Source organism: Diaphorina citri, unplaced genomic scaffold, assembly GCF_000475195.1.
Source record: "Diaphorina citri unplaced genomic scaffold, Diaci psyllid genome assembly version 1.1 scaffold205, whole genome shotgun sequence".
Taxonomy (NCBI): domain Eukaryota; kingdom Metazoa; phylum Arthropoda; class Insecta; order Hemiptera; family Psyllidae; genus Diaphorina; species Diaphorina citri.
This window is the reverse complement of record NW_007377642.1, coordinates 254033-279294: the sequence shown is the minus strand read 5'-3', so window position 1 is coordinate 279294 and position 25262 is coordinate 254033. Positions and strand designations below refer to the sequence as shown.

At 37.8% G+C, this 25262-nt stretch overlaps 2 protein-coding genes and 1 long non-coding RNA gene across 5 annotated transcripts in view; all 3 read left to right on the top strand.

Moving 5' to 3' along the window:
- Window positions 1-367: 367 nt before the first annotated feature.
- On the top strand, window positions 368-5189 carry LOC103505955 (spliceosome-associated protein CWC27 homolog; the record flags this gene model as incomplete). Its single annotated transcript, XM_008470336.3, has 7 exons — window positions 368-577; window positions 829-1029; window positions 2087-2272; window positions 2856-3150; window positions 3368-3467; window positions 4075-4278; window positions 4534-5189. Coding segments are annotated over 6 exons (1164 nt in total), but the record flags the coding sequence as incomplete, so codon positions are not given.
- Window positions 5190-6541: 1352 nt separating this feature from the next.
- LOC103505942 overlaps window positions 6542-25262 on the top strand; it is a 34111-nt gene continuing 15390 nt past the window's right edge. For 2 of the 3 annotated variants that reach the window (XM_008470322.3, XM_017442650.2), the window contains exons 1-2: window positions 6542-6817; window positions 18033-18241. In XM_008470322.3, coding sequence (XP_008468544.1) covers window positions 6754-6817; window positions 18033-18241 — 273 coding nt within the window. In that variant the 5' untranslated portion in view covers window positions 6542-6753. Of the gene's footprint in view, window positions 6818-18032; window positions 18242-18345; window positions 18463-25262 lie in introns of those variants that run through there. The other variant, XM_026821142.1, reaches the window with a different exon arrangement.
- LOC113466060 overlaps window positions 18711-25262 on the top strand; it is a 12385-nt gene continuing 5833 nt past the window's right edge. Inside the window, exon 1 of the long non-coding RNA XR_003390590.1 lies at window positions 18711-19157. This is a non-coding gene — a long non-coding RNA (uncharacterized LOC113466060). The remainder of the gene's footprint in view (window positions 19158-25262) is intronic.

The window sequence follows — 25262 nt, the reverse complement described above, 5'->3', positions numbered from 1 at the left end:
TATCCTCAATATATTTTGAGAATTTGACCACAATAATAGTAGTAGCCTACTTCTGGAGAAAAGGGACTTTTCAGTATTCAGTTCTAAATAGTAGTAGCCTACTGCTGGAGAAAAGGGACTTTTCAGTTCTATGCAAGCAGTATAAATAAGCACTGACCACAATAATAGTAGTAGCCTACTGCTGGAGAAAAGGGACTTTTCAGTTCTATGCAAGCAGTATAAATAAGCACTATTATTATTATTACTACTATCTACCTACTGAATTTTTCAAATCTAAAGGGACTTTTCAGTTCTATGCAAGCAGTATAAATAAGCACTATTATTATTATTACTATCTACCTACTGAATTTTTCAAATCTTTTTCCAGGTTCTTTTGAAAACTTCTGTGGGGGACATAGACATTGAACTTTGGTCTCGAGAGGCACCTAAAGCATGTCGCAATTTTGTTCAGCTTTGTATGGAAGGCTACTACAATAATACAATCATACATCGAGTGGTCAAAGGTTTCATTGCTCAGGGAGGGGATCCTACGGGCACAGGAACAGGAGGAGAGTCCATTTATGGAAAACCATTCAAGGTGAGTGTCTTATTCATTCCAGATTGTAGGTACTTTTTTATGAGTCTTACAAAGGTACCTACTTGGGGTGGATTTCACAAGTATTCTATAAATTCTAAGCCCCTAGCCCTAGAAGGTCTGTGTGATAAGTTAACAGCATGTTAAGTTCCATTTGATCTGTATAGGCTGTTAGGGGCCTAAAAGAAGGTTGGTGAAACTAAAAAAAAAAAAAATGTGTGTATAAATGTGAATGTGTAAACATTTCTTTCCAGGATGAAATTCACTCACGTCTCAGGTTTGTGCGACGGGGTCTGGTTGCTATGGCCAATGCGGGCAAAGATGACAATGGGTCTCAGTTCTTCTTCACTCTGGCTGCCACACCAGAACTCAACTCCAAGCACACTATATTTGGCAAAGTAGCGGGAGACACCATTTACAATATGATCAAACTTGATGAAATCATGGTGGATCATGTAAGTACCTATTTGGAATACAGGAAGAGAATTAACTATGAGGGAGCTGGTAAGGTGGAGTGGGGGGAAAGGGCTGCTAACATAGGTGTAACCTTGTACAATACCAATACCATTCTCTCAGAAATAGAATGTCTAGACTTCATATTTTGATGAAATCATGGTGGATCATGTAAGTACCTATTTGGAATACAGGAAGAGAATTAACTATGAGGGAGCTGGTAAGGTGGAGTGGGGGAAAAGGGCTGCTAACATAGGTGTAACCTTGTACAATACCAATACCATTCTCTCAGAAAAAGAATTTCTAGAATTCATATTTAATACCTTGCGAGCGCTAGGTCGCAGATTTGATACCCGCATGTTGCAAGTTTCATCCTAAACAGACAAGACCCTGGATTATTTATCAGTAAATTATAAAAACATCAGTAACTATTAAACTCAAGATGTGTTTTTTATAATTTAGCATAGTGATAGTCTCATATTTGCAGTGTTTGGCGTTTCGATAATCCAACATATCAAAACCGATTTATAGTTACGATTTGTTATTTATATACACTTATGTGTATAGCATAACCCATTTGTCAATCTATCCCATTTTCGTTGTGAGATAAGCTGATAAGGCATGTAAAGGAAAGTTATAAAGTGCATACCTATACTTATAGGCATGAACTTTGGTTCCAAGTCTTTTCATAAGAAGATTGGTAGGTACCTACTATTTTTGTGTCGGTTCCATGGTCAGTTGAATAAAGTAGAATCCAACCTACCTTGTTTATCCAGACTCCCAAGAGATTTTGGTCTGTTCTCTATTTAGAATGCTAAAAGTATCAAGAGATCAAACTATTATCTAGGCGGTGATAAGAAAGTTCACCATGGCAATTGAATCTCTGTCACATAAAGAACGATATCATTTTTTTTTTTGAAAGTTTTGGCGTTAAATAGCGGCCAAACCCTGGCCCGCGGACACTTTTGATCGTCTTGAATTATGGAAGCTGTCTGGAAATTTTGAGCTTCCTGATAAATAATTGCTCACGAAATATGTAATGTAATTTACTTTTTTTTTTTTACTCTATCCCCAGGTAAAAGCAAAAGTACTCACGATGTTCTGCAGGATCCCAAACTGAGCAAAGTTCCTGCTGTGGAGGGAGCAAGTAAAGAATCTTCAGAGTCAGACTTGAGTGGAGATGAAAACCAGGCAGGATCATCCCGTGGTGCTATAGATGCCATCAAGTCTAAGCTTAAGTCTCAAGTGAGTTCTTGAAATTGAGATTGCATGATTAAGATTAACCAGTTCTTATACACAGCAGTTTGTTCTCATCACTTACGAGTATGTACCTTATGATACCTACCTATGAAGCCTACGAAATAGTTGGGTTGGGTAGAAAACAACCAAGTATCCATGAACATATAAACGGTAAGCAATAATGCTTATGATACCTGACAACCTTACAATATTATCCTTCCAACACCGTGAGATAGGTGACATACGAGTATATGGTGCCTATCTCACGGACACGGAAATATAATATTAGAGTCAAATTCTCAAATTAATAAGGATTAAAATTCTAGCCCTCAATTGGAATTTGAACCGCCAGTCAAATTCTCAAATTAATAAGGATTAAAATTCTAGCCCTCAATTGGAATTTGAACCGCCGCACCCTCGGGCTTTCTCAAATTAATAAGGATTAAAATTCTAGCCCTCAATTGGAATTTGAACCGCCGCACCCTCGGGCTGAACAGGTGAGCCCCATAGCCCATAGCCACTTTATTATCGAGGCAGGTATACAGTTATTATACATACATCTAATTTGAGTTTTTTTTCTTTTCCACAGAAGTCTAAAGTCTCAGAAGAGAAAGCCAAATCTGAAAGCAGCGAAGAAGAGGGCTACGACTTTTACAAAGAACGAAGGAAGGAGAAAAGGAAAAAACTGGAAGAATTAAGAAGCGAGTACAAATCTCTGAAAACTGACATGAAACAAGAGTCGAAGAAGAAGAAAGAAGAAAAGGTTAAAGAAGAATTGGAGAATGAGGCGAGAGAAAAGAAGAAAGAAGATGAGAAAAAGAATGAAGAATATTTTAAAGAAATTGACAAGTACAAGCAGAAAGTAAAGGAGATTCCTAAGAAAGGTAAGTCGTGTATATTGTGGATAGGTGCTGGCCTGGATTATTATGGAGCTGTAGCTCATGTGGCATTAAACTTGTCGATATTGAAGTCATTATGATCTTGGCAATCATGTTCATTGCATTTACATAATCACCTTGTCTGTGAGACAGATACAATAATGCAACGAGACTACATATTATCTTAAAGTACTCTTACTAAACTGTCGGTTTGGTGTTCTAGGAACGTCCAGAGAAGAGCTGACAGCGTCCCTCCTTGCCAAGTTTAGAGAAAAGTTAATATCTGCCAAGGAAGGAGCCAATGATAATGAAGATGATGAGTTGTAAGTACATAAATAGTTGTTTTTCTTTTTTTATTATTATTATTGATAGAGGGAACTGTAACAACCGAAGACTTATCGTCCCAACATCAGGAGAGTAGAAAGACACGATAGGACAAAGCCAGCTTTTCCGAAAACTAACTATCTGTTTAGGGTTTAGGATATATGTAGTTCACCCCGGGTGGAAATCGAACATGCAACCTAGGACTTAGAATGCAGGCGCGCTATCCTCCAAGCTAACTATAACTAGACTGGCGAGGTCGTCTCCACAATGGCCGGTTCTTCGTACCGAGACGACCTGGGAAAACCAAGGACAGTCCATACAAGGACACATCTACGGAAGTTCCAGCCAAGGACCATTACCCACTCAGTACACGGATCAGTGCGGTACTGCCGGGGTTGTCCCGATCAAATAATTTTTTACAAACTTACCTACCTGCTTCTTATCATACCCACTCAGTACACGGATCAGTGCGGTACTGCCGGGGTTGTCCCGATCAAATAATTTTTTACAAACTTACCTACCTGCTTCTTATCGTGAGGAATATTCAGGAGCCCCTGATTTGGAACTTGATATTGGTAACTAACTTGGTATTTGCATTGGTTTCAGATTTCAGCATGAGCTCCGATTCGAATCAAACGATCCTGTTCTGGCGAAGGATGCTAATCTGAAAAACGACGAATGGTTTGACATTAGCGATCCGAGGAGTGCCATTAATAAGCGAAAGAGAGAAGCAAGTCAGAAGCTTATGGCCAAGTTTGCCAAGAGAACTCAAGACTAGAGAGGAACAGGTGACCTGTGCACAGCTACATCCTGAGATGCAAGTAACTGTAAGACTGAAAGAGAAAAAGAAATCCGATTGGACCCAAATTTTCGCGAGAGATTCGAATCAAACGATCCTGTTCTGGCGAAGGATGCTAATCTGAAAAACGACGAATGGTTTGACATTAGCGATCCGAGGAGTGCCATCAATAAGCGAAAGAGAGAAGCAAGTCAGAAGCTTATGGCCAAGTTTGTCAAGAGAACTCAAGACTAGAGAGGAACAGATGACCTCTGCACAGCTACATCCTGAGATGCAAGTAACTGTAAGACTGAAAAACCAACAAACAAATTACAAACAGAGATCTCAAGTTAAGTAAAACCATGTAAAAAGAAATCCGATTGGACCCAAATTTTCGCGAGAAAAAGTCCTTTAGGTTTTAAATACTTTTTAGTGTTTTGTGGAAGAGCTCCTCCAGAACCCTGCCACTAAAAAGAAAGCCAAAAAATAATAATACAGATTACTGATGTTTTCAATAAGGTGGCCTCCCCTTCGTAACTTTTGAGCTGCTGAGAATTTTTTAATTCTATAAAGATGTAAAAATAGAAAAAGACCTTATGACTCATCCAATGGTTCATAGTTATTTTTGGCCTCAGTCGACCTTTCTGACCTAAATAGCCATGCTTGGCTTTTTCCTCACGGTTTTTAAATGGTATTTTAGAGACAAATTTAATAAACATAAGGACTTTTTCATCATTTCATATATCATTGTGTAGCGAGACATATGTATTACCAATGGACAGGTGTGAAGTTGTAAGTTAGATGAGTATTCTGCTATCTTTATTGACGTCAGGACGAGAGAGGGGGGGGGGTTGATGTTCAATATGGAATTATTGATATCTTCTATCTAATTCATACAACTGATAACAACACACGCGACTAACTTATCTTCTATTTCTCTCTCTCTCTCTCTCCCTCCCTCCCTCTTTCTTTCTTCTCCTCTGTCTCCCTCGTCCTCTCTCCTCCCTCTTTTTGCCTTCTCTTTCCCACTCCCTGTCCCTCCCATTTCATTCCATCTGATTAGTCCAATGTACCCACCTTTACCTATTATACACACGAGATGATATGAAAACATGCTTCATGAGGCGCAAATTTAAATCAATTGTAGGTACAATAGTAAACAATGTAAGTAAGCATGTAAGCTGTAATTAAAAAATTTAGCAAGTTATCTTAGGAGGAGAGTCCATTTATGGAAAACCATTCAAGGTGAGTATCTTATTCATTCCAGATTGTAGGTACTTTTTTATGAGTCTTACAAAGTACCTACTTGGGGTGGATTTCACAAGTATTCTAAGCCCCTAGATTCCTAGAAGGTCTGTGTGATAAGCTAACAGCATGTTAAGTTCCATTTGATCTGTATAGGCTGTTAGGGGCCTAAAAGGTTGGTGAAACTAATAAAAGCAAGACCCTGGATTATTTATCAGTAAATTATAAAAACATCAGTAACTATTAAACTCAAGATGTGTTTTTTATAATTTAGCATAGTGATGGTCTCATATTTGCAGTGTTTGGTGTTTCGATAATCCAACATATCAAAACCGATTTATAGTTAGGATTTGTTATTTATATACACTTATGTGTATAGCATAACCCATTTGTCAATCTATCCCATTTTCGTTGTGAGATAAGCTGATAAGGCATGTAAAGGAAAGTTATAAAGTGCATACCTATACTTATAGGCATGAACTTTGGTTCCAAGTCTTTTCATAAGAAGATTGGTACCTTCTATATTTGTGTCGGTTCCATGGTTAGTCCATAGTAAAAGTCAATTGAATAAAGTAGAATCCAACCTACCTTGTTCATCCATACTCCCAAGAGATTTTGGTCTGTTCTCTATTTAGAATGCTAAAAGTATCAAGAGATCAAACTACTATCTAGGCGGTGATAAGAAAGTTCACCATGGCAATTGAATCTCTGTCACATAAAGAACGATATCATGGGGAGGCCAAATGACCATTAAAAAAATTCTCAAACATTTTAAAAAAAAAATGCTTCACTTTTTACCCTGTAAAATCATCCTGATCTGGATGAATTTGAGAAATTTGAAAATTTTGCGTCCTTTGGCCTCCTGTTTTGAATAAAAAATATTGATAAATCGAAATTTTAAAAATATAAGATAAACCGTAGCCCGATTTAGACTGTTAATATTCGAAAGATTACTCATAGATCGATTTAATGTGTGTTAAAATCCGATGGATTATCCATAGACCGATTTAGAGTGTGTTAAAATCTTGAATAAAAAAATATTGATAAATCGAAATTTTAAAAATATAAGATAAACCGTAGCCCGATTTAGACTGTTAATATTCGAAAGATTACGCATAGATCGATTTAATGTGTGTTAAAATCCGATGGATTATCCATAGACCGATTTAGAGTGTGTTAAAATTCGATAGTTTACCCGTAGACCGATTTAGTGTGTTAAAATTCCGATTTAGACTGTGTTAAAATTGACGTCCGTGTTAGGCATGAAATTTAACAAGCTGGGAAGTTTAAATAACATTTACGACAGTTTTGAGTTCGATTCTTATGGTAAGTGAAATCAGTTTGAGTTATCTACTGAAACATGTTCGGAGATGTATTTTTATGTGCGAATTTTATTATATTGTATTATGTACCATTTTTATATAGTGATAACCGTATGTATATATACGACAGTTTTGAGTTCGATTCTTATGGTAAGTGAAATCAGTTCGAGTTATCTACTTACACATGTTCGGAGATGTATTTTTATGTGCGAATTTTATTATATTGTATTTATGTACCATTTTTATGTAGTGATAACCGTATTACGACAGTTTTGAGTTCGATTCTTATGGTAAGTGAAATCAGTTCGAGTTATCTACTTACACATGTTCGGAGATGTATTTTTATGTGCAAATTTTATTATATTGTATTTATGTACCAGTTTTATGTAGTGATAACCGTATGTATATGATGTAAAAAATATTGTATATACCTACCTATTTGTACCTAGATGTTTATTTTATTATGTAGATATAGAATGTAATTAACTTGTACATACATAGTTCCATATGATTTTAAATCATCAGTAGGTATTTAAATTTATGGAGTAAATAATAAGTACCTACATGGTTTAGGTTATTTCAATCTGAAGCTAGGCTTTTTCATTTATTTCTCCTTTGAAATATCGTTTCTCTTTTCGTGTTTATAGAGAACCCGAATTCTATTAAGTTATCCACCGTTAGTCCCACCCTGTAGTCACAGTACACACATAGATAGATATTTATACAAAGTAATATAAACTGAATCATCCCCTATCCTATATCTATAATACAAGACCCTGGATTATTTATCAGTAAATTATAAAAACATCAGTAACTATTAAACTCAAGATGTGTTTTTTATAATTTAGCATAGTGATAGTCTCATATTTGCAGTGTTTGGCGTTTCGATAATCCAACATATCAAAACCGATTTATAGTTACGATTTGTTATTTATATACACTTATGTGTATAGCATAACCCATTTGTCAATCTATCCCATTTTCGTTGTGAGATAAGCTGATAAGGCATGTAAAGGAAAGTTATAAAGTGCATACCTATACTTATAGGCATGAACTTTGGTTCCAAGTCTTTTCATAAGAAGATTGGTACCTTCTATTTTTGTAATGGTTAGTCCATAGTAAAAGTCAGTTGAATAAAGTAGAATCCAACCTACCTTGTTCATCCAGACTCCCAAGAGATTTTGGTCTGTTCTCTATTTAGAATGCTAAAAGTATCAAGAGATCAAACTACTATCTAGGCGGTGATAAGAAAGTTCACCATGGCAATTGAATCTCTGTCACATAAAGAACGATATCATTTTTTTTTTTGAAAGTTTTGGCGTTAAATAGCGGCCAAACCCTGGCCCGCGGACACTTTTGATCGTCTTGAATTATGGAAGCTGTCTGGAAATTTTGAGCTTCCTGATAAATAATTGCTCACGAAATATGTAATGTAATTTACTTTTTTTTTTTTTACTCTATCCCCAGGTAAAAGCAAAAGTACTCACGATGTTCTGCAGGATCCCAAACTGAGCAAAGTTCCTGCTGTGGAGGGAGCAAGTAAAGAATCTTCAGAGTCAGACTTGAGTGGAGATGAAAACCAGGCAGGATCATCCCGTGGTGCTATAGATGCCATCAAGTCTAAGCTTAAGTCTCAAGTGAGTTCTTGAAATTGAGATTGCATGATTAAGATTAACCAGTTCTTATACACAGCAGTTTGTTCTCATCACTTACGAGTATGTACCTTATGATACCTACCTATGAAGCCTACGAAATAGTTGGGTTGGGTAGAAAACAACCAAGTATCCATGAACATATAAACGGTAAGCAATAATGCTTATGATACCTGACAACCTTACAATATTATCCTTCCAACACCGTGAGATAGGTGACATACGAGTATATGGTGCCTATCTCACGGACACGGAAATATAATATTAGAGTCAAATTCTCAAATTAATAAGGATTAAAATTCTAGCCCTCAATTGGAATTTGAACCGCCGCACCCTCGGGCTGAACAGGTGAGCCCCATAGCCACTTTATTATCGAGGCAGGTATACAGTTATTATACATACATCTAATTTGAGTTTTTTTTCTTTTCCACAGAAGTCTAAAGTCTCAGAAGAGAAAGCCAAATCTGAAAGCAGCGAAGAAGAGGGCTACGACTTTTACAAAGAACGAAGGAAGGAGAAAAGGAAAAAACTGGAAGAATTAAGAAGCGAGTACAAATCTCTGAAAACTGACATGAAACAAGAGTCGAAGAAGAAGAAAGAAGAAAAGGTTAAAGAAGAATTGGAGAATGAGGCGAGAGAAAAGAAGAAAGAAGATGAGAAAAAGAATGAAGATTATTTTAAAGAAATTGACAAGTACAAGCAGAAAGTAAAGGAGATTCCTAAAAAAGGTAAGTCGTGTATATTGTGGATAGGTGCTGGCCTGGATTATTATGGAGCTGTAGCTCATGTGGCATTAAACATGTCGATATTGAAGTCATTATGATCTTGGCAATCATGTTCATTGCATTTACATAATTGCCTTGTCTGTGAGACAGATACAATAATGCAACGAGACTACATATCTTAAAGTACTCTTACTAAACTGTTGGTTTGGTGTTCTAGGAACGTCCAGAGAAGAGCTGACAGCGTCCCTCCTTGCCAAGTTTAGAGAAAAGTTAATATCTGCCAAGGAAGGAGCCAATGATAATGAAGATGATGAGTTGTAAGTACATAAAGAGTTTTTCTTTTTTTTTTTACTGATAGAGGGAACTTTATCAACGGAGCTTGCCAAGTTTAGAGAAAAGTTAATATCTGCCAAGGAAGGAGCCAATGATAATGAAGATGATGAGTTGTAAGTACATAAATAGTTGTCTTTTTTTACTGATAGAGGGAACTGTAACAACGGAAGACTTATCGTCCCAACATCAGGAGAGTAGAAAGGCACGATAGGAGAAAGCCAGCTTTTCCGAAAACTAACTTTATCTGTTTATGGTTTAGGATATATGTAGTTCACCCCGGGTGGAAATCGAACATGGAACCTAGGACTTGGAATGCAGGCGCGCTATCCACATCGGGAGAGTAGAAAGACACGATAGGAGAAAGCCAGCTTTTCCGAAAACTAACTTTATCTGTTTAGGGTTTAGGATATATGTATATATAGTTCACCCCGGGTGGAAATCGAACATGCAACCTAGGACTTAGAATGCAGGCGCGCTATCCTCCAAGCTAACTATAACTAGACTGGCGAGGTCGTCTCCACAATGGCCGGTTCTTCGTACCGAGACGACCTGGGAAAACCAAGGACAGTCCATACAAGGACACATCTGCGGAAGTTCCAGCCAAGGACCATTACCCACTCAGTACACGGATCAGTGCGGTACTGCCGGGGTTGTCCCGATCAAATAATTTTTTAGAAACTTACCTACCTGCTTCTTATCGAGATAAGTGACAATGGTATGAGCCTCTCGTTAGAATTTGATGGACAGATTCCAGATTTGTCGTTCAACACGATACACGATTATTCTCGCCAAAGCCTATTTAATAATTTATTTAATTATTATTTTTTTCACATCGAAACACGCGCGTCTCATTTCTTCTCTCTCTCTCTCTCTCTCTCTCTCTCTCTCTCTCTCTCTCTCTCTCTCTCTCTCTCTCTCTCTCCCGTTCTCTCTTCTTTTCTCCTTCATTCTTTCTCCCTCCCTCATTCTTTCTCCTCCTCTGTCTCCCTCGTCCTCTCTCCTCCCTCTTTTTGCCTTCTCTTTCCCACTCCCTGTCCCTCCTATTTCATTCCATCTGATTAGTCCAATGTACCCACCTTTACCTATTATACACACGAGATGATATGAAAACATGCTTAATGAGGCGCAAATTTAAATCAATTGTAGGTACAATAGTAAACAATGTAAGCTGTAATATTAAAAAAATTAGCAAGTTATCTATTTTTGTCTGATCAAAAACGGCAAAAGTATTGTGCGATATTGAAAGCGCAGCTGCCTCCTGGAGTACCTAATTCTCGACGGTGAAAACAGTAGTGAGAGACGGGAATTATCTCTCATGTTTTATTTGATCCCTCTCTATTATCAACCTTGCTGTCTGTTACTCGGGGACATTTGACGCGAAGTCTCGGGAATGTATAGTGTGTGAAAAACTCCCCCCGTCGCGCCGCTTTTAAATTTCTGACTGATTTTTTACCCTGTAAAATCATCCTGATCTGGATGAATTTGAGAAATTTGAAAATTTTGCGTCCTTTGGCCTCCTGTTTTGAATAGTCATATAAGTACCTATTTATGTCTGCTGAGTCAACACATGAACACCAGAAAGTAACCTGTTCTTGGTCAGAATATTGTACAGACCACTGTTTTACCATCTCCTAACTTCTTCTTGATCTTCCTTCCATTCAATTTCTTGTGGATAATATATTCAGTATTTTATTATTATTATTTTTCCCCCCTAAAGAGTCTATTTATTCAAAAGAATAAAGGTACCTACCTTACTAAAATAACGAGGAAGCAGGAACTCATAAGAAATTAATTTATTGTTTGGGCATAGTACATTGTATAGATATACTCTATCCCCCTGTTGTAATGTGTGTTTTCTTCATAAATTTAATCTTTATATTATATTTTTTATCAGTGTATAGGTAGGGAGGAAACATCTTGCTTTGTGATGGTTAGTGTTAGAATCAGTCCTAGTTCTAGTGTCATTAAATAACGAGGAAGCAGGAACTCATAAGAAATTAATTTATTGTTTGGGCATAGTACATTGTATAGATATACTCTATCCCCCTGTTGTACTGTGTGTTTTCTTCATAAATTTAATCTTTATATTATATTTTTTATCAGTGGATAGGTAGGGAGGAAACATCTTGCTTTGTGATGGTTAGTGTTTAGTGTTTACCTAAGTGAAATTTAGAATCAGTCCTAGTTCTAGTGTCATTAAGGTTCCGTGGTTAAAATTGATGTTATTATAGGTTTTTATGATAGTACTAGCTGAATTCCGTCGCTTCGCTCCGGAATCCCGCTAGTTCATCCCGAGGCATGGCCAAACTTGTGGAAAAGGCATGGCCGAACTTGTATTTATCAAACTAAAAACATAAACGAAACTCAAATATTAGGCGAGCGAGGAAAAGTTTTCTCTCCCGCAGTCTCTGCACTCTGTGTATTTCTTATGGGGAGATTTTAGCGATCAAAAATTGATCATATCTCAAGATCGGTTTAGATTTTCGCAAAATCCTTTCTTATTGCACACCCAGACCATAAAAGGAATATTCCTACCAAATTTAAGCTTTCTAGGTGTTGTGGTTCTCGAGATAGAACGATCAGTGTGTGAACTATGAAATGTGAATGAGTGAATGGATCTCGTTCTTATAATAGTCCTATTTGGACAGGATACACAAAATATATTCTAGTCTACATTTTGGAGAGGGCCTTACTTGGTTTCACACCGATCCCCCGTGGTGATATGATTGCACAAGCACACATTATTGGAAGCACATGTCCCGCCATTCTGACATGGGGGAGTACAGGTGAGTGTTGGACACTGCACTGAACTGGCGTTCGCTGAACTGCAGGATTCATTATTGCAGCTCTCTGAAGTACAGTTCACTGGAACATTAGCGAATGATGGATGCCTCGGTAACTTTGTGAAAAATATTAACCCTCCAGCGTCAAGGGGAGAAACAAACCATTTTCTAGTCCTCTTTTCGGCTGTAAGAGCACCCATTTTAAGACTTAAGTATTGAGTTAAAGACATCTTATCAAATTAAAACCAGCTCCTCGAGGTATTAATGACCTCACGAGACTGAGTGCATCCTCAAATAGCCATCAGCACGTGATGTCCTAGTTAGAAGGTCACGCGTCCAGGTATCAACCACTTACTTTAGTGGTCTATCGGGAACTGCATTCATACTAACTACTAACCATTACCCGCTGACTTTTTCCTTTATGTGTCTAAAGCTGTGTCCGCACAGTCGACGCCGTCCATTGACGAGGTGAATCTATGTTGTCGAGGCAGTGTACGGTTTACGGTGTACACAGTTTTAGAATTAATGGGTTTTTTTTTCTCCTACCTTCTGACGTCATATTTATCGCACACAATATCGGTACATAATGGTCCTGACTTATGACAGCAAAATGCAATGGCATTTTATTTTACGAAAATAAAACAGTAATAAATATGTTAACCTTTTTTTTATTTTTGTTGATATTTTTATGACATTCCTTATGAAGAATTTCATTCATAAGACTATCACTTGGTTCATTCAACTCACATTATCGGCACCTCTAAGTCCCCTATAAAACCTCTAAGCCCTCTTTAACTCCTATGTGTTCACGAGACCCAGCTTACTGCGAAGAGGTTAACTACGACATTCGTACGTAGGTACTTATCATTCTGAAGTGAATCCTCAAATAATAATATGTATCCGAGCGTCCAAATCTCGAGTTCAAGGGACTACTCAAAATATTTGAGCTACCTTTCGATAGGCTGAATCAGGCGATAATGCGAAGTTCTTTCTCCGAATTAGATACCTAAATAGGTAGTATATGTATGTTTATCAACATTGTTTAAATGAGAATGCGGTGGGTTTCTTAAAAGTTGTTCTGTTCTGAGAACATAACATTTAAGTACATGGAACAAACTGCATACCTATGGTTTGAATTATCGAAAGTACCTAGAATGTACTTGAGAACTTGACTAATGACTACCTATAAAATAGATACACCATGGACATTCCTACCTCTGTGTTTAGGTATTGACGATTGTGTCCTTAGCGGTTATAGGTAGAGTGCTATCATGTACATTGTACAAAGACTATTGCTATCAGATAAAAGCCTTTTTACTAAGCTTGCCATTACGTTTCTTTTTTCCTATTGTACTAAGCGTTTCTTTTTTCCTCATTCTTATCTGAAGTCTCATATCGCAATGTTAATACCCTTAATAATTTCTATCTACTAAAGCTGTGTCCACACAACCACACAAATAGTCGACGGCCGACGAGTAAAGGAAAGTTATAAAGTGCATACCTATACTTATAGGCATGAACTTTGGTTCCAAGTCTTTTCATAAGAAGATTGGTACCTTCTATATTTGTGTCGGTTCCATGGTTAGTCCATAGTAAAAGTCAATTGAATAAAGTAGAATCCAACCTACCTTGTTCATCCATATCAAAACCGATTTATAGTTAGGATTTGTTATTTATATACACTTATGTGTATAGCATAACCCATTTGTCAATCTATCCCATTTTCGTTTTGAGATAAGCTGAAAAGGCATGTAAAGGAAAGTTATAAAGTGCATACCTATACTTATAGGCATGAACTTTGGTTGCAAGTCTTTTCATAAGAAGATTGGTACCTTCTATTTTTGTGTCGGTTCCATGGTTAGTCCATAGTAAAAGTCAGTTGAATAAAGTAGAATCCAACCTACCTTGTTCATCCAGACTCCCAAGAGATTTGGTCTGTTCTCTATTTAGAATGCTAAAAGTATCAAGAGATCAAACTACTATCTAGGCGGTGATAAGAAAGTTCACCATGGCAATTGAATCTCTGTCACATAAAGAACGATATCATGGGGAGGCCAAATGATCATTAAAAAAATTCTCAAACATTTTTAAAAAAAAATGCTTCATACTGTTAGACATAGTATGGCTTTTCCAGTCTTCCTTCAATAGATCCGTATCGAGAGATTTTCCCAAAATTACTAGGTAATATCGTCGCGCTCCCATGGCTTTGCGGAATTGCGCATACGGTTGTGTTTCGCGCTTCCGTAGTTTCAGGGGGTTTTGTATACTATCGCGCTTATCGCTCCCGCCAATTATACATACATAATCCGACTTCACAATGTGAAAACTTTGGGTCTCCCCAATATTAAAATTTAAGTCTCCTCAATATTAAATTGCGCATACGGTTGTGTTTCGCGCTTCCGTAGTTTCAGGGGGTTTTGTATACTATCACGCTTATCGCTCCCGCCAATTATACATAACATAATCCGACTTCACAATGTGAAAACTTTGGGTCTCCCCAATATTAAAATTTAAGTGTCCTCAATATTGAAATCTAAAGCCTCCCCTTATCTTCCGACATGTGACTGAGAAGTGATAATATGATTTGAACTTTGACACCCTTGACCCTGTTATCAATCAAAACAAAGGAATTCAAATATTATTTTATTCAACATGACTTTTCTAAGGAATGGAAACCAATGTGAAATGAAAATCAAAGTTTTTTCAACCAAACAAACAATTTTTTTCCTCAGTGATTAAAACTAGGAAAACTCATACTAGTTACTCCCTCATTGAAATGCATAAGTACAAACAAAGAGTAAAGTGAAATAAAAATACCATTTAAATCCAACCAACTAGCTTACACATTTTAGATTCATCACAAGTAATTTAGATGAGGAAATAAATTTTACAAGGAATTGCCTATTTGTATATTATGTATCATATCTTTCCTTTTTCTACCTATTTTATTACCAATGAATATCGAGTTGTAAAAATAATAGTAATAAGTACCCTTTCTTGGCCCTCAGTTATATCTATGTATCTAGCACCTACCTAATGCATAATATTGTTTATTTACTTTGTGTGACACCATCATAAAAATTGTGGTGATTAATTACTTGAAAAAAACTCCAAGTACCTACATACCTGCCTACCGCTAGCACCTACCTAATGCATAATATTGTTTATTTACTTTGTTTGACACCATCATAAAAATTGTGGTGATTAATTACTTGAGGAAAAAAACTCCAAGTACCTACATACCTGCCTACCTACTTATATTGTTGATCCACATTCTAGAATGTCTCTTCAAGACTTGTTTTCATTCATTATTATAAACCGCGATTATTCCATTTGAAAATTGCTGCCTACCTACTTATATTGTTGATCCACATTCTAGAATGTCTCTTCAAGACTTGTTTTCATTCATTATTATAAACCACGATTATTCCATTTGAAAATTATTGAGTTTTTTTATTAATATTATTATTTATTTTTACTTTCTATTACCTGCCTCTATTAATGATACGTCCGTTACCGAGTTACGTTCACGCGTAATTTTAACTTGGTTAGTCAACCACGAAATCAGTGCAAATCAACGAATTCCGTTCCCTGTTCCTAGAAAATTTCATTATATACATAAGTAGGTAATTTAAAAACGTTCACGCGTAATTTTAACTTGGTTAGTCAACCACGAAATCAGTGCAAATCAACGAATTCCGTTCCCTGTTCCTAGAAAATTTCATTCTATAAGTAGGTAATTTAAAAACTCCCCAATATTTTTCCTCATTTGTAGAGTAGATAAGTGACAATGGTATGAGCCTCTCGTTAGAATTTGATGGACAGATTCCAGATTTGTCGTTCAACACGATACACGATTATTCTCGTCAAAGCCTATTTATTAATTTATTTAATTATTATTTTTTCCCCATCGAAACATCCAAATATTGTCACTCGTATATCTCAACAATATTGATATTCTGACTCTTAATATTGATATTATTCCAATTTATCTCGGCAGTTTGATTTTAATATCGCTCATTGGTCATAGTTTAAGAGTTTGTGCAACACCATTTTTATTCATATTACTCAACTTGTATAATCATTTGATCATGTATACGTAATAGCATATACTCACAAATATTCACCTATTGATTGTCATTTTTTTTTTTTGCATAATTTTGTCTATCTCGTGACTTTGACATCAAACACGTGTCGATAGTATTCATTTACGCATACGCATGGACTCTTGAATTTATCATAGTGTTCCCTATAATTGAGACTTTCAGAGTGGTGAATCTTCAATATAAAATGTGCCCATATTTTGTCTATCTCGTGACTTTGACATCAAACACGTGTCGATAGTATTCATTTACGCATACGCATGGACTCTTGAATTTATCATAGTGGTCCCTATAATTGAGACTTTCAGAGTGGGGAATCTTCAATATAAAATGTGCCTATTCTTCAGTTGTGTGTGTATTGCGTCTTAAACTATTTCTTCATAGTGTCCACACTACCAGAAACTCCGAGTTTGAAGCCGGATTTACCTATTTCTAGTTGTCATCCCTATTTCCCTATCATAATTGAGTTAAAAGACTTCTCTTAAATCTCTCAAGTACCTATCTAGATAGGCAGTAATTGAACAATGAATAATAACTAATAATTTTTCTTGTAAGATTCTATGATTGACAATCTTTGCCCGAAAATTAAGGTACCTACTTCTCAGTTATATCCGAAAGTATCAATCCAATGGACCTTCACAAAGTTACCGAGTCTTCCATCAAGGTTGAAGTAACAATTCCTAGCTTATATTTTCTTCAATGAAGGGTATGGACCACTATGAACACCCTGTTGTCTGCTATTTAATACCCACGCGCTTGATATTTTATGAGAGACATAGTATGAGGCATTTCTCAAGTGTCTCTCTTGATAACAGTAATAACGTCTCAATAAATCAAACATGAAGAATCTAGAATAGACATTATAAGATTATAGGTGAAATTAAAATATAAATTCAGTTTAAATCAATAATAATGTACCCATTATCCAGCGGCGAAAGCACGTTGAAGGATGGTTAAATGAAGTTAAGCGGGAAGAGCCAGAAAATCTGGCTTTTTTCAGGCCAGATGAGGTTCACGTGAGGGAGGCGATTAGGTTGTCGCCTCCCGTCACCAAAGATATTGGGTGTTGTGTCCGGAAAATTTCTTGAGTACCATCCAGTTATTTGCTACGAATTTTTTGAGCATTTTTAAATGTTACAAGCACGTTGAAGGATGGTTAAATGAAGTTAACCGGGAAGAGCCAGAAAATCTGGCTTTTTTCAGGCCAGATGAGGTTAACGTGGGGGAGGCGATTAGATTGTCGCCTCCCGTCACCAAAGATCTTGGCAGTTGTGTCCGGAAAATTTCTTGAGTACCATCCAAAGCACGTTGAAGGATGGTTAAATGAAGTTAACCGGGAAGAGCCAGAAAATCTGGCTTTTTTCAGGCCAGATGAGGTTAACGTGGGGGGAGGCGATTAGGTTGTCGCCTCCCGTCACCAAAGATCTTGGCAGTTGTGTCCAGAAAATTTCTTGGGTACCATCCGTTAGGGACCGTTTTTGATGTTTTTGAGTGCGCCAATGCACTTTTTGGGTACTTTTACATCGGAATAGGACTCTACCTCGAAAAAAATTGTCATTTGGTTGTGCCCCATTAAGGTGTACCAGATTATCTTCTTACATCATCCTCTTTCTTTTCTTTCAGAAATCCTACACAAAGGCAAAGCTCAGAGGAGTGCACTCAAAGGACCATTGAGAGCTTTACGTCTTTGTATTCTGTGCATCTTGGCTCCTTGCTGTTTCATAGCAATTCCACTGTACCTGCGATATCATGTGTATAATGAACAGGTGTATCCTCTAGGCGTGTCCGATATGAGATTGGTGGACACTAGTGTATCAACCACGTGGTGCCAGGTATGTGGATTTGATATGTCAGCTACACCTAAGGCCAGCCACTCACTATCAGGCAGACCAGACAGGTACAGCTGAAAAGGTCCGCCTGTCAGGTATACTTGATACCTACCTAAAGAGTTCCACTGTACCTGCGATATCATGTGTATAATGAACAGGTGTATCCTCTAGGCGTGTCCGATATGAGACTGGTGGACACTAGTGTATCAACCACGTGGTGCCAGGTAAGTGGATTTGATATGTCAGCTACACCTAAGGCCAATCACTCACTTTCAGGCGGACCTTTTCAGCCGTACCTGTCACTGCTACCTGATAGTGTGTCTGCTCATCAGGTAGACCTGACAGGCGGACTTCATTGGGCGTACCTGTTAGGTCTACCTGATAGTGTATGTGCTTTTTCTGGTAGCCCTTTAGGTCCTGCATCAACCCTCAAGCGTTGTACAGTCGTTCGCGGGACACCCTGATTCTTCAGTTGTGTGTGTATTGCGTCTTAAACTATTTCTTCATAGTGTCCACACACAATACATGTGCGTCTTCAAGACTCATTCTGATTGGTAGATGGTCCATTAGAATCTCATATGTTCTGTAACCCACTTGATAATACCCATGCTACTTTGTTTATCCCTACACACGCTTTGAATCTCGCATTAGCTGAGACAAACACAATAGATTCCCCAATGCTCCCTCCCGTGATTAGTTCTAGAACGTTGGGGATTAAAAATAAATCATTTCATCACCATTTATGATTTTATCTTGTCTACTTCGTTACATTGATTGATCTTGACATAGTTCTATCCGTCTCAAGTATTGTCCCAGGTATTTATTTGAGTTTGAGCGTGCACTCATTTTCCAATATCATCCCTTGTAATTTTGAAACAATTTGCTTTTCCCTTGTCACCAACGCTTGAAATAGAACTTTGTAAGTTATGATTATGACAATTGTGTGAACGATATTTCAAAGTTTTCTTTGATTCCACCAGTGTTCCTTTTACAAAATAACGAGATCGGTCTCGCTGGAGGACGTAAAACTGAGACAAAACCAGCCCTGTCAAGCCACAGACAATAACACTGGCTCTTTTGAGGGTACCTGGGACTATGGTCAAGTCCGTCTCAGGAAGTAGGGTACAACGACATAATTATGTACCTGAATATCCCTCATTAGACCCCAGAGCGAGCTCTCTGACCTAGATGGCACCTCTTGGTATCCTCTCAATGGAATAATATATCATAATATATGGACTCACAGCTTTCTCTGGAATAAACCTGACTGTGCGGACTTTATAAAGCTGCTGCAGGTGAATTTTAGAGAAACTGAAGAGGTTGAAATATACCAGTGAGGGTGCTTCGAGGTTCCATCAAGGCCCGGGGATAGCAGCTTAACTCCAAACACAAAAAGCCCACTCCGAGGCTTAGGTGTAGGGGCGAACAGCCCTAAAGGATGGGTTAAGCTTCTACGAATCTACGAATCTACCTAAAGAGTACACACACCATCAGGTAGACCTGATCATGATCAAGCGTACCTGTAAGGTCTACCTGATAATGAGTGGCTGGCCTAAGTTAATCCGACGACAAATGAGAACACTAACCAGCCTAGCTCAGTGACAAGCTATCCGCCCCCTTACGTTAATCTCACCCAGCATGAGTAGTGGTATTGCCGTTGTGCTAACTATTGATCTTTTGAGTTGAACACTCTCGCTCTTCCACTTACTAAACCAAACTCACAATGTTTCGTAAAAAGAAGAAAAAGAAAAAAAAAAACTAAATACATTACTTCCTTTATTATAGGATTATACGATTATAGGATAGAATCATTATAGGATTCTACCTGATAGTGTATGTGCTCATCAGGTAGACCTGACAAGCGGACCTGATCAGGCGTACCTGTCAGCTTTACATGATAGTTAGTGGCCGACCTAAGCTAATCCAACTACAAATTAATGAGAACACTAAACCAGCCTAGATCAGTGACAAGCTATCCGCCTCCATACGTTAACCTCACCCACCATTAATATTAATAGTGCATTCAATATGCTATTGGATAAAGAACGAATACATTACTTTCACTCTTATAGGATAAGAAGAGTCAAAAATGAAAATGAACAAAAAGGTTTCATTTTCTAACAAATAGGAGTATCAAGATAGACACAAACATTTTAATAAAACACAAGATGGACAGCAAGATTGTAATAATAGGCTACATCCGATGCCGGCCGACCATAAACACCCGGAATAAAACACTTCATCATAACTTGTTCTACGTACATATGTCACGAAACTACATTCTACAGGGTGATTATAAATTTTAATTATTACCTATTATTATTTTTTTCTGAAGAAAATACCATGAACCTGTGCTGTTTCCTCCTCAGTTGACAAAAACTTCCGCTTACACAAACTCCAGCTATTAAAAGTATTAAAAATGAAGTTTTCCAGGGAGAAAACAGCTCCATTTTTATTGTGCTTGTGAGAGAATTGGTATAGCAAATAAATAATATAACAAACAATTTCAATGGACTGAAGAGTGCCTTTACCCCAACAGTAGGCTTTTACTATTGTCAATTTTTTCAAACAATTTTGAGTACAAAATTTTGTACCTTGGCTCCATTTTTATTGTGCTTGTGAGAGAATTGGTATAGCAAGTAAATAATATTACAAACAATTTCAATGGACTGAAGAGTGCCTTTACCCCAACAGTAGGCTTTTACTATTGTCAATTTTTTCAAACAATGTTGAGTACAAAATTTTGTACCTTGACTGGGATTGAAACATGTCCTCCTGATTTAACAGGCGAGCGTCTTGACCACTACGCCACCGAGGCAGACCCAAAACTTTGGACTCTATCCTCGACACTATTAATAAAGATCCCCCTTTAATACGGGATGCTTCTTCTGTCTAGACGCTAGGACCTAGGTAATAAATAGGTAATGAATCTTCGACACTATTAATAAAGATCTCCCTTTAATACGGGATGCTTCTTCTGTCTAGACGCCAGGACCTAGGTAATAAATAGGTAATGGTACTATCAGTTGGTACGAATGATGACCCAAGAGAAGTGTCACCCCCTATATACCTTTTATAAGAGAGTGTGTTCATATTTCACGATCGTGACACTTCATTAATATCAATGATGGCATCAATTTAGCATTTAACGTAAAATGTTCACTTCCCTTTACAATGCCTCCTTAGAGTGTGCGTAAAACTATCATTTTGTTTACATTCATAATCCTGTCCGCTTTGGACGTGTTTTCGAAGAAGAATCAAACAGGGATTTACATTGGCAAATAGCTTACGAGAAATATTACTAGAGGAAATTTAGGTCTCAGCCCAAAATCAATCACCGCAGCTAGGGCTGATTGAGAGACTGATGAAAAACGCCGACCCCGTCTGGACACGGGAAAAAGGCGAAGAAAAAGAGTGGTGTCGTAGTTAGTACGGTGAATTTCGGATCAGAAGGTTGTTGGATCGAGACCCAGATCAAGTCATAAAAAAATTATTCAGTGGGAAACTTTGGGTCTCTGGTAGAATTTTTGTAGAAAAAAAAAAAACAAACAAACAAACAAATGTCAGCCCAAAATCAATTATCGCAGCTAGGGCTGATTGAGAGACAGATGAAAAACGCCGACCCCGTGCGAACACGGGAAAAAGGCGAAGAAAAAGAGTGATGTCGTGCTTAGCACACTGAATTTCGGATCTGAAGGTTGTTGGATCGAGACCCAGATCAAGTCATAAAATATTATTCAGTGGGAAACTTTGTTTTTTTTCTCCTACCTTCTGACGTCATATTTATCGCACACAATATCGGTACATAATGGTCCTGACTTATGACAGCAAAATGCAATGGCATTTTATTTTACGAAAATAAAACAGTAATAAATATGTTAACCTTTTTTTTATTTTTGTTGATATTTTTATGACATTCCTTATGAAGAATTTCATTCATAAGACTATCACTTGGTTCATTCAACTCACATTATCGGCACCTCTAAGTCCCCTATAAAACCTCTAAGCCCTCTTTAACTCCTATGTGTTCACGAGACCCAGCTTACTGCGAAGAGGTTAACTACGACATTCGTACGTAGGTACTTATCATTCTGAAGTGAATCCTCAAATAATAATATGTATCCGAGCGTCCAAATCTCGAGTTCAAGGGACTACTCAAAATATTTGAGCTACCTTTCGATAGGCTGAATCAGGCGATAATGCGAAGTTCTTTCTCCGAATTAGATACCTAAATAGGTAGTATATGTATGTTTATCAACATTGTTTAAATGAGAATGCGGTGGGTTTCTTAAAAGTTGTTCTGTTCTGAGAACATAACATTTAAGTACATGGAACAAACTGCATACCTATGGTTTGAATTATCGAAAGTACCTAGAATGTACTTGAGAACTTGACTAATGACTACCTATAAAATAGATACACCATGGACATTCCTACCTCTGTGTTTAGGTATTGACGATTGTGTCCTTAGCGGTTATAGGTAGAGTGCTATCATGTACATTGTACAAAGACTATTGCTATCAGATAAAAGCCTTTTTACTAAGCTTGCCATTACGTTTCTTTTTTCCTATTGTACTAAGCGTTTCTTTTTTCCTCATTCTTATCTGAAGTCTCATATCGCAATGTTAATACCCTTAATAATTTCTATCTACTAAAGCTGTGTCCACACAACCACACAAATAGTCGACGGCCGACGATCGACGAGGTGAACCTATGTTGTCGAGGCAGTGACGCAGTGTACGGTTTTAGTTGACAATGTTGACATCGATTGACGGCCGTCGACAGACCTGGGTCGCAAGCTTTTTACGCAGGTATCAACCACTTACTTTAGTGGTCTATCGGGAACTGCATTCATACTAACTACTAACCATTACCCGCTGACTTTTTCCTTTATGTGCCTAAAGCTGTGTCCACACAGTCGACGCCGTCCATCGACGAGGTGAATCTATGTTGTCGAGGCAGTGTACGGTTTACGGTGTACACAGTTTTAGAATTAATGGGTTTTTTTCTCCTACCTTCTGACGTCATATTTTTCGCACACAATATCGGTAAATAATGGTCCTGACTTATGACAGCAAAATGCAATGGCATTTTATTTTACGAAAATAAATCAGTAATAAATATGTTAACCTCTTTTTTATTTTTATTGATATTTTCATGAAACTATCACTTGGTTCATTCAACTCACATTATCGGCACCTCTAAGTCCCCTATAAAACCTCTAAGCCCTCTCCTATGTGTTCACGAGACCCAGCTTACTGTGAAGAGGTTAACTACGACATTCGTACGTAGGTACTTATCATTCTGAAGTGAATCCTCAAATAATAATACCTATGTATCCAAATCTCGAGTTCAAGGGACTACTCAAAATATTTGAGCTACCTTTCGAGAGGCAAGAAAATTAGGCGATAATGCGAAGTTTTCTCCGAATTAGATATCTACATAAATAGCCTTCTCATTTGAAGAATGTTGATAAAATTATACTACCTATTTAAAATAGGTAGTATAATTTTATCAACATTCTTCAAATGAGAATGCGGTGGATTTCCACACATAGTCGACGCTGTCAATCGATGTCGACTGACACCGTACACTGCCTCGACAACATTAATTCACCTCATGGATCTACCATCGATTGTCGATCGGCTGACGACGTCAACTATGTGTGGACACAGCTTTAGATTTATCGAAAGTTGTTCTAAGGACATAACATTTAACTACATCTAACAATTAACAAACTGCATACCTGTTGAGAGGTTTCGAAACTATCGAAAGTACCTACCTAGAATGTACTTGAGAACTTGACTAATGACTACCTATAGAATAGATACACCATGGACATTCCTATCTCTATGTTTAGGTATTGACGATATTGTGTCCTTAGCGGTTATAGGTAGAGTGCTACCATGTACATTGTACAAAGACTATTGCTATCAGATAAAAGCCATTTTACTAAGCTTGCCATTACGTTTCTTTTTTCCTCATTCTTATCTGAAGTCTCATATCGCAATGTTAATACCCATAATAATTTCTATCTACTAAAGCTGTGTCCACACAACCACACATAGTCGACGGCCGACGAGGTGAACCTATGTTGTCGAGGCAGTGACGCAGTGAACGGTTTTAGTTGACAATGTTGACATCGATTGACGGCCGTCGACTATGTGTGGATACAGCTTTAGGTACTAATGGTCCAGTAAACTTCAAAATTCCATCAAAGGGTTAAAGACAAAAACTGTTTTAAAAGGGACCCCTACGGAGCTCCCAAAGGCCCGATCCGGGCTAAAGTTTATTGAGCAAATGTCCTTGAAGTCCCTTCACACAACACTACATCCTATGGAACTTCCTTCCTCATCTCATCCATAAATCTCTGGAACTCGGTACCTCATCCCATCCTAAACTCTCTTTCTTTCCAGTCTTTCAAAGCCTCCTTAACAGAAGCAGTCAGCGAAGGGTTATTTTCCTCCTAATGTCCTTCAAACCTTCCTTCTCAACACCTTGAAGCGGGGGTGGGCGCCGGGGCCGTTGCGCACGGGCGGACACGGGGTGCAAGTACGAATGCGAGTGTAATTGTGTGTGTGTGTGTGTGTGTGTGTGTGTGTGTGTGTGTGTGTGTGTGTGTGTGTGTGTGTGTGTGTGTGTGTGTGTGTGTGTGTGTGTGTGTGTGTGTGTGTGTGTGTGTGTGTGTGTGTGTGTGTGTGTGTGTGTGTGTGTGTGTGTGTGTGTGTGTGTGTGTGTGTGTGTGTGTGTGTGTGTGTGTGTGTGTGTGTGTGTGTGTGTGTGTGTGTGTGTGTGTGTGTGTGTGTGTGTGTGTGTGTGTGTGTGTGTGTGTGTGTGTGTGTGTGTGTGTGTGTGTGTGTGTGTGTGTGTGTGTGTGTGTGTGTGTGTGTGTGTGTGTGTGTGTGTGTGTGTGTGTGTGTGTGTGTGTGTGTGTGTGTGTGTGTGTGTGTGTGTGTGTGTGTGTGTGTGTGTGACACCCCTATCCCTCTCCTCCAACATTTATCACAAAACCATTGTTTTTGTA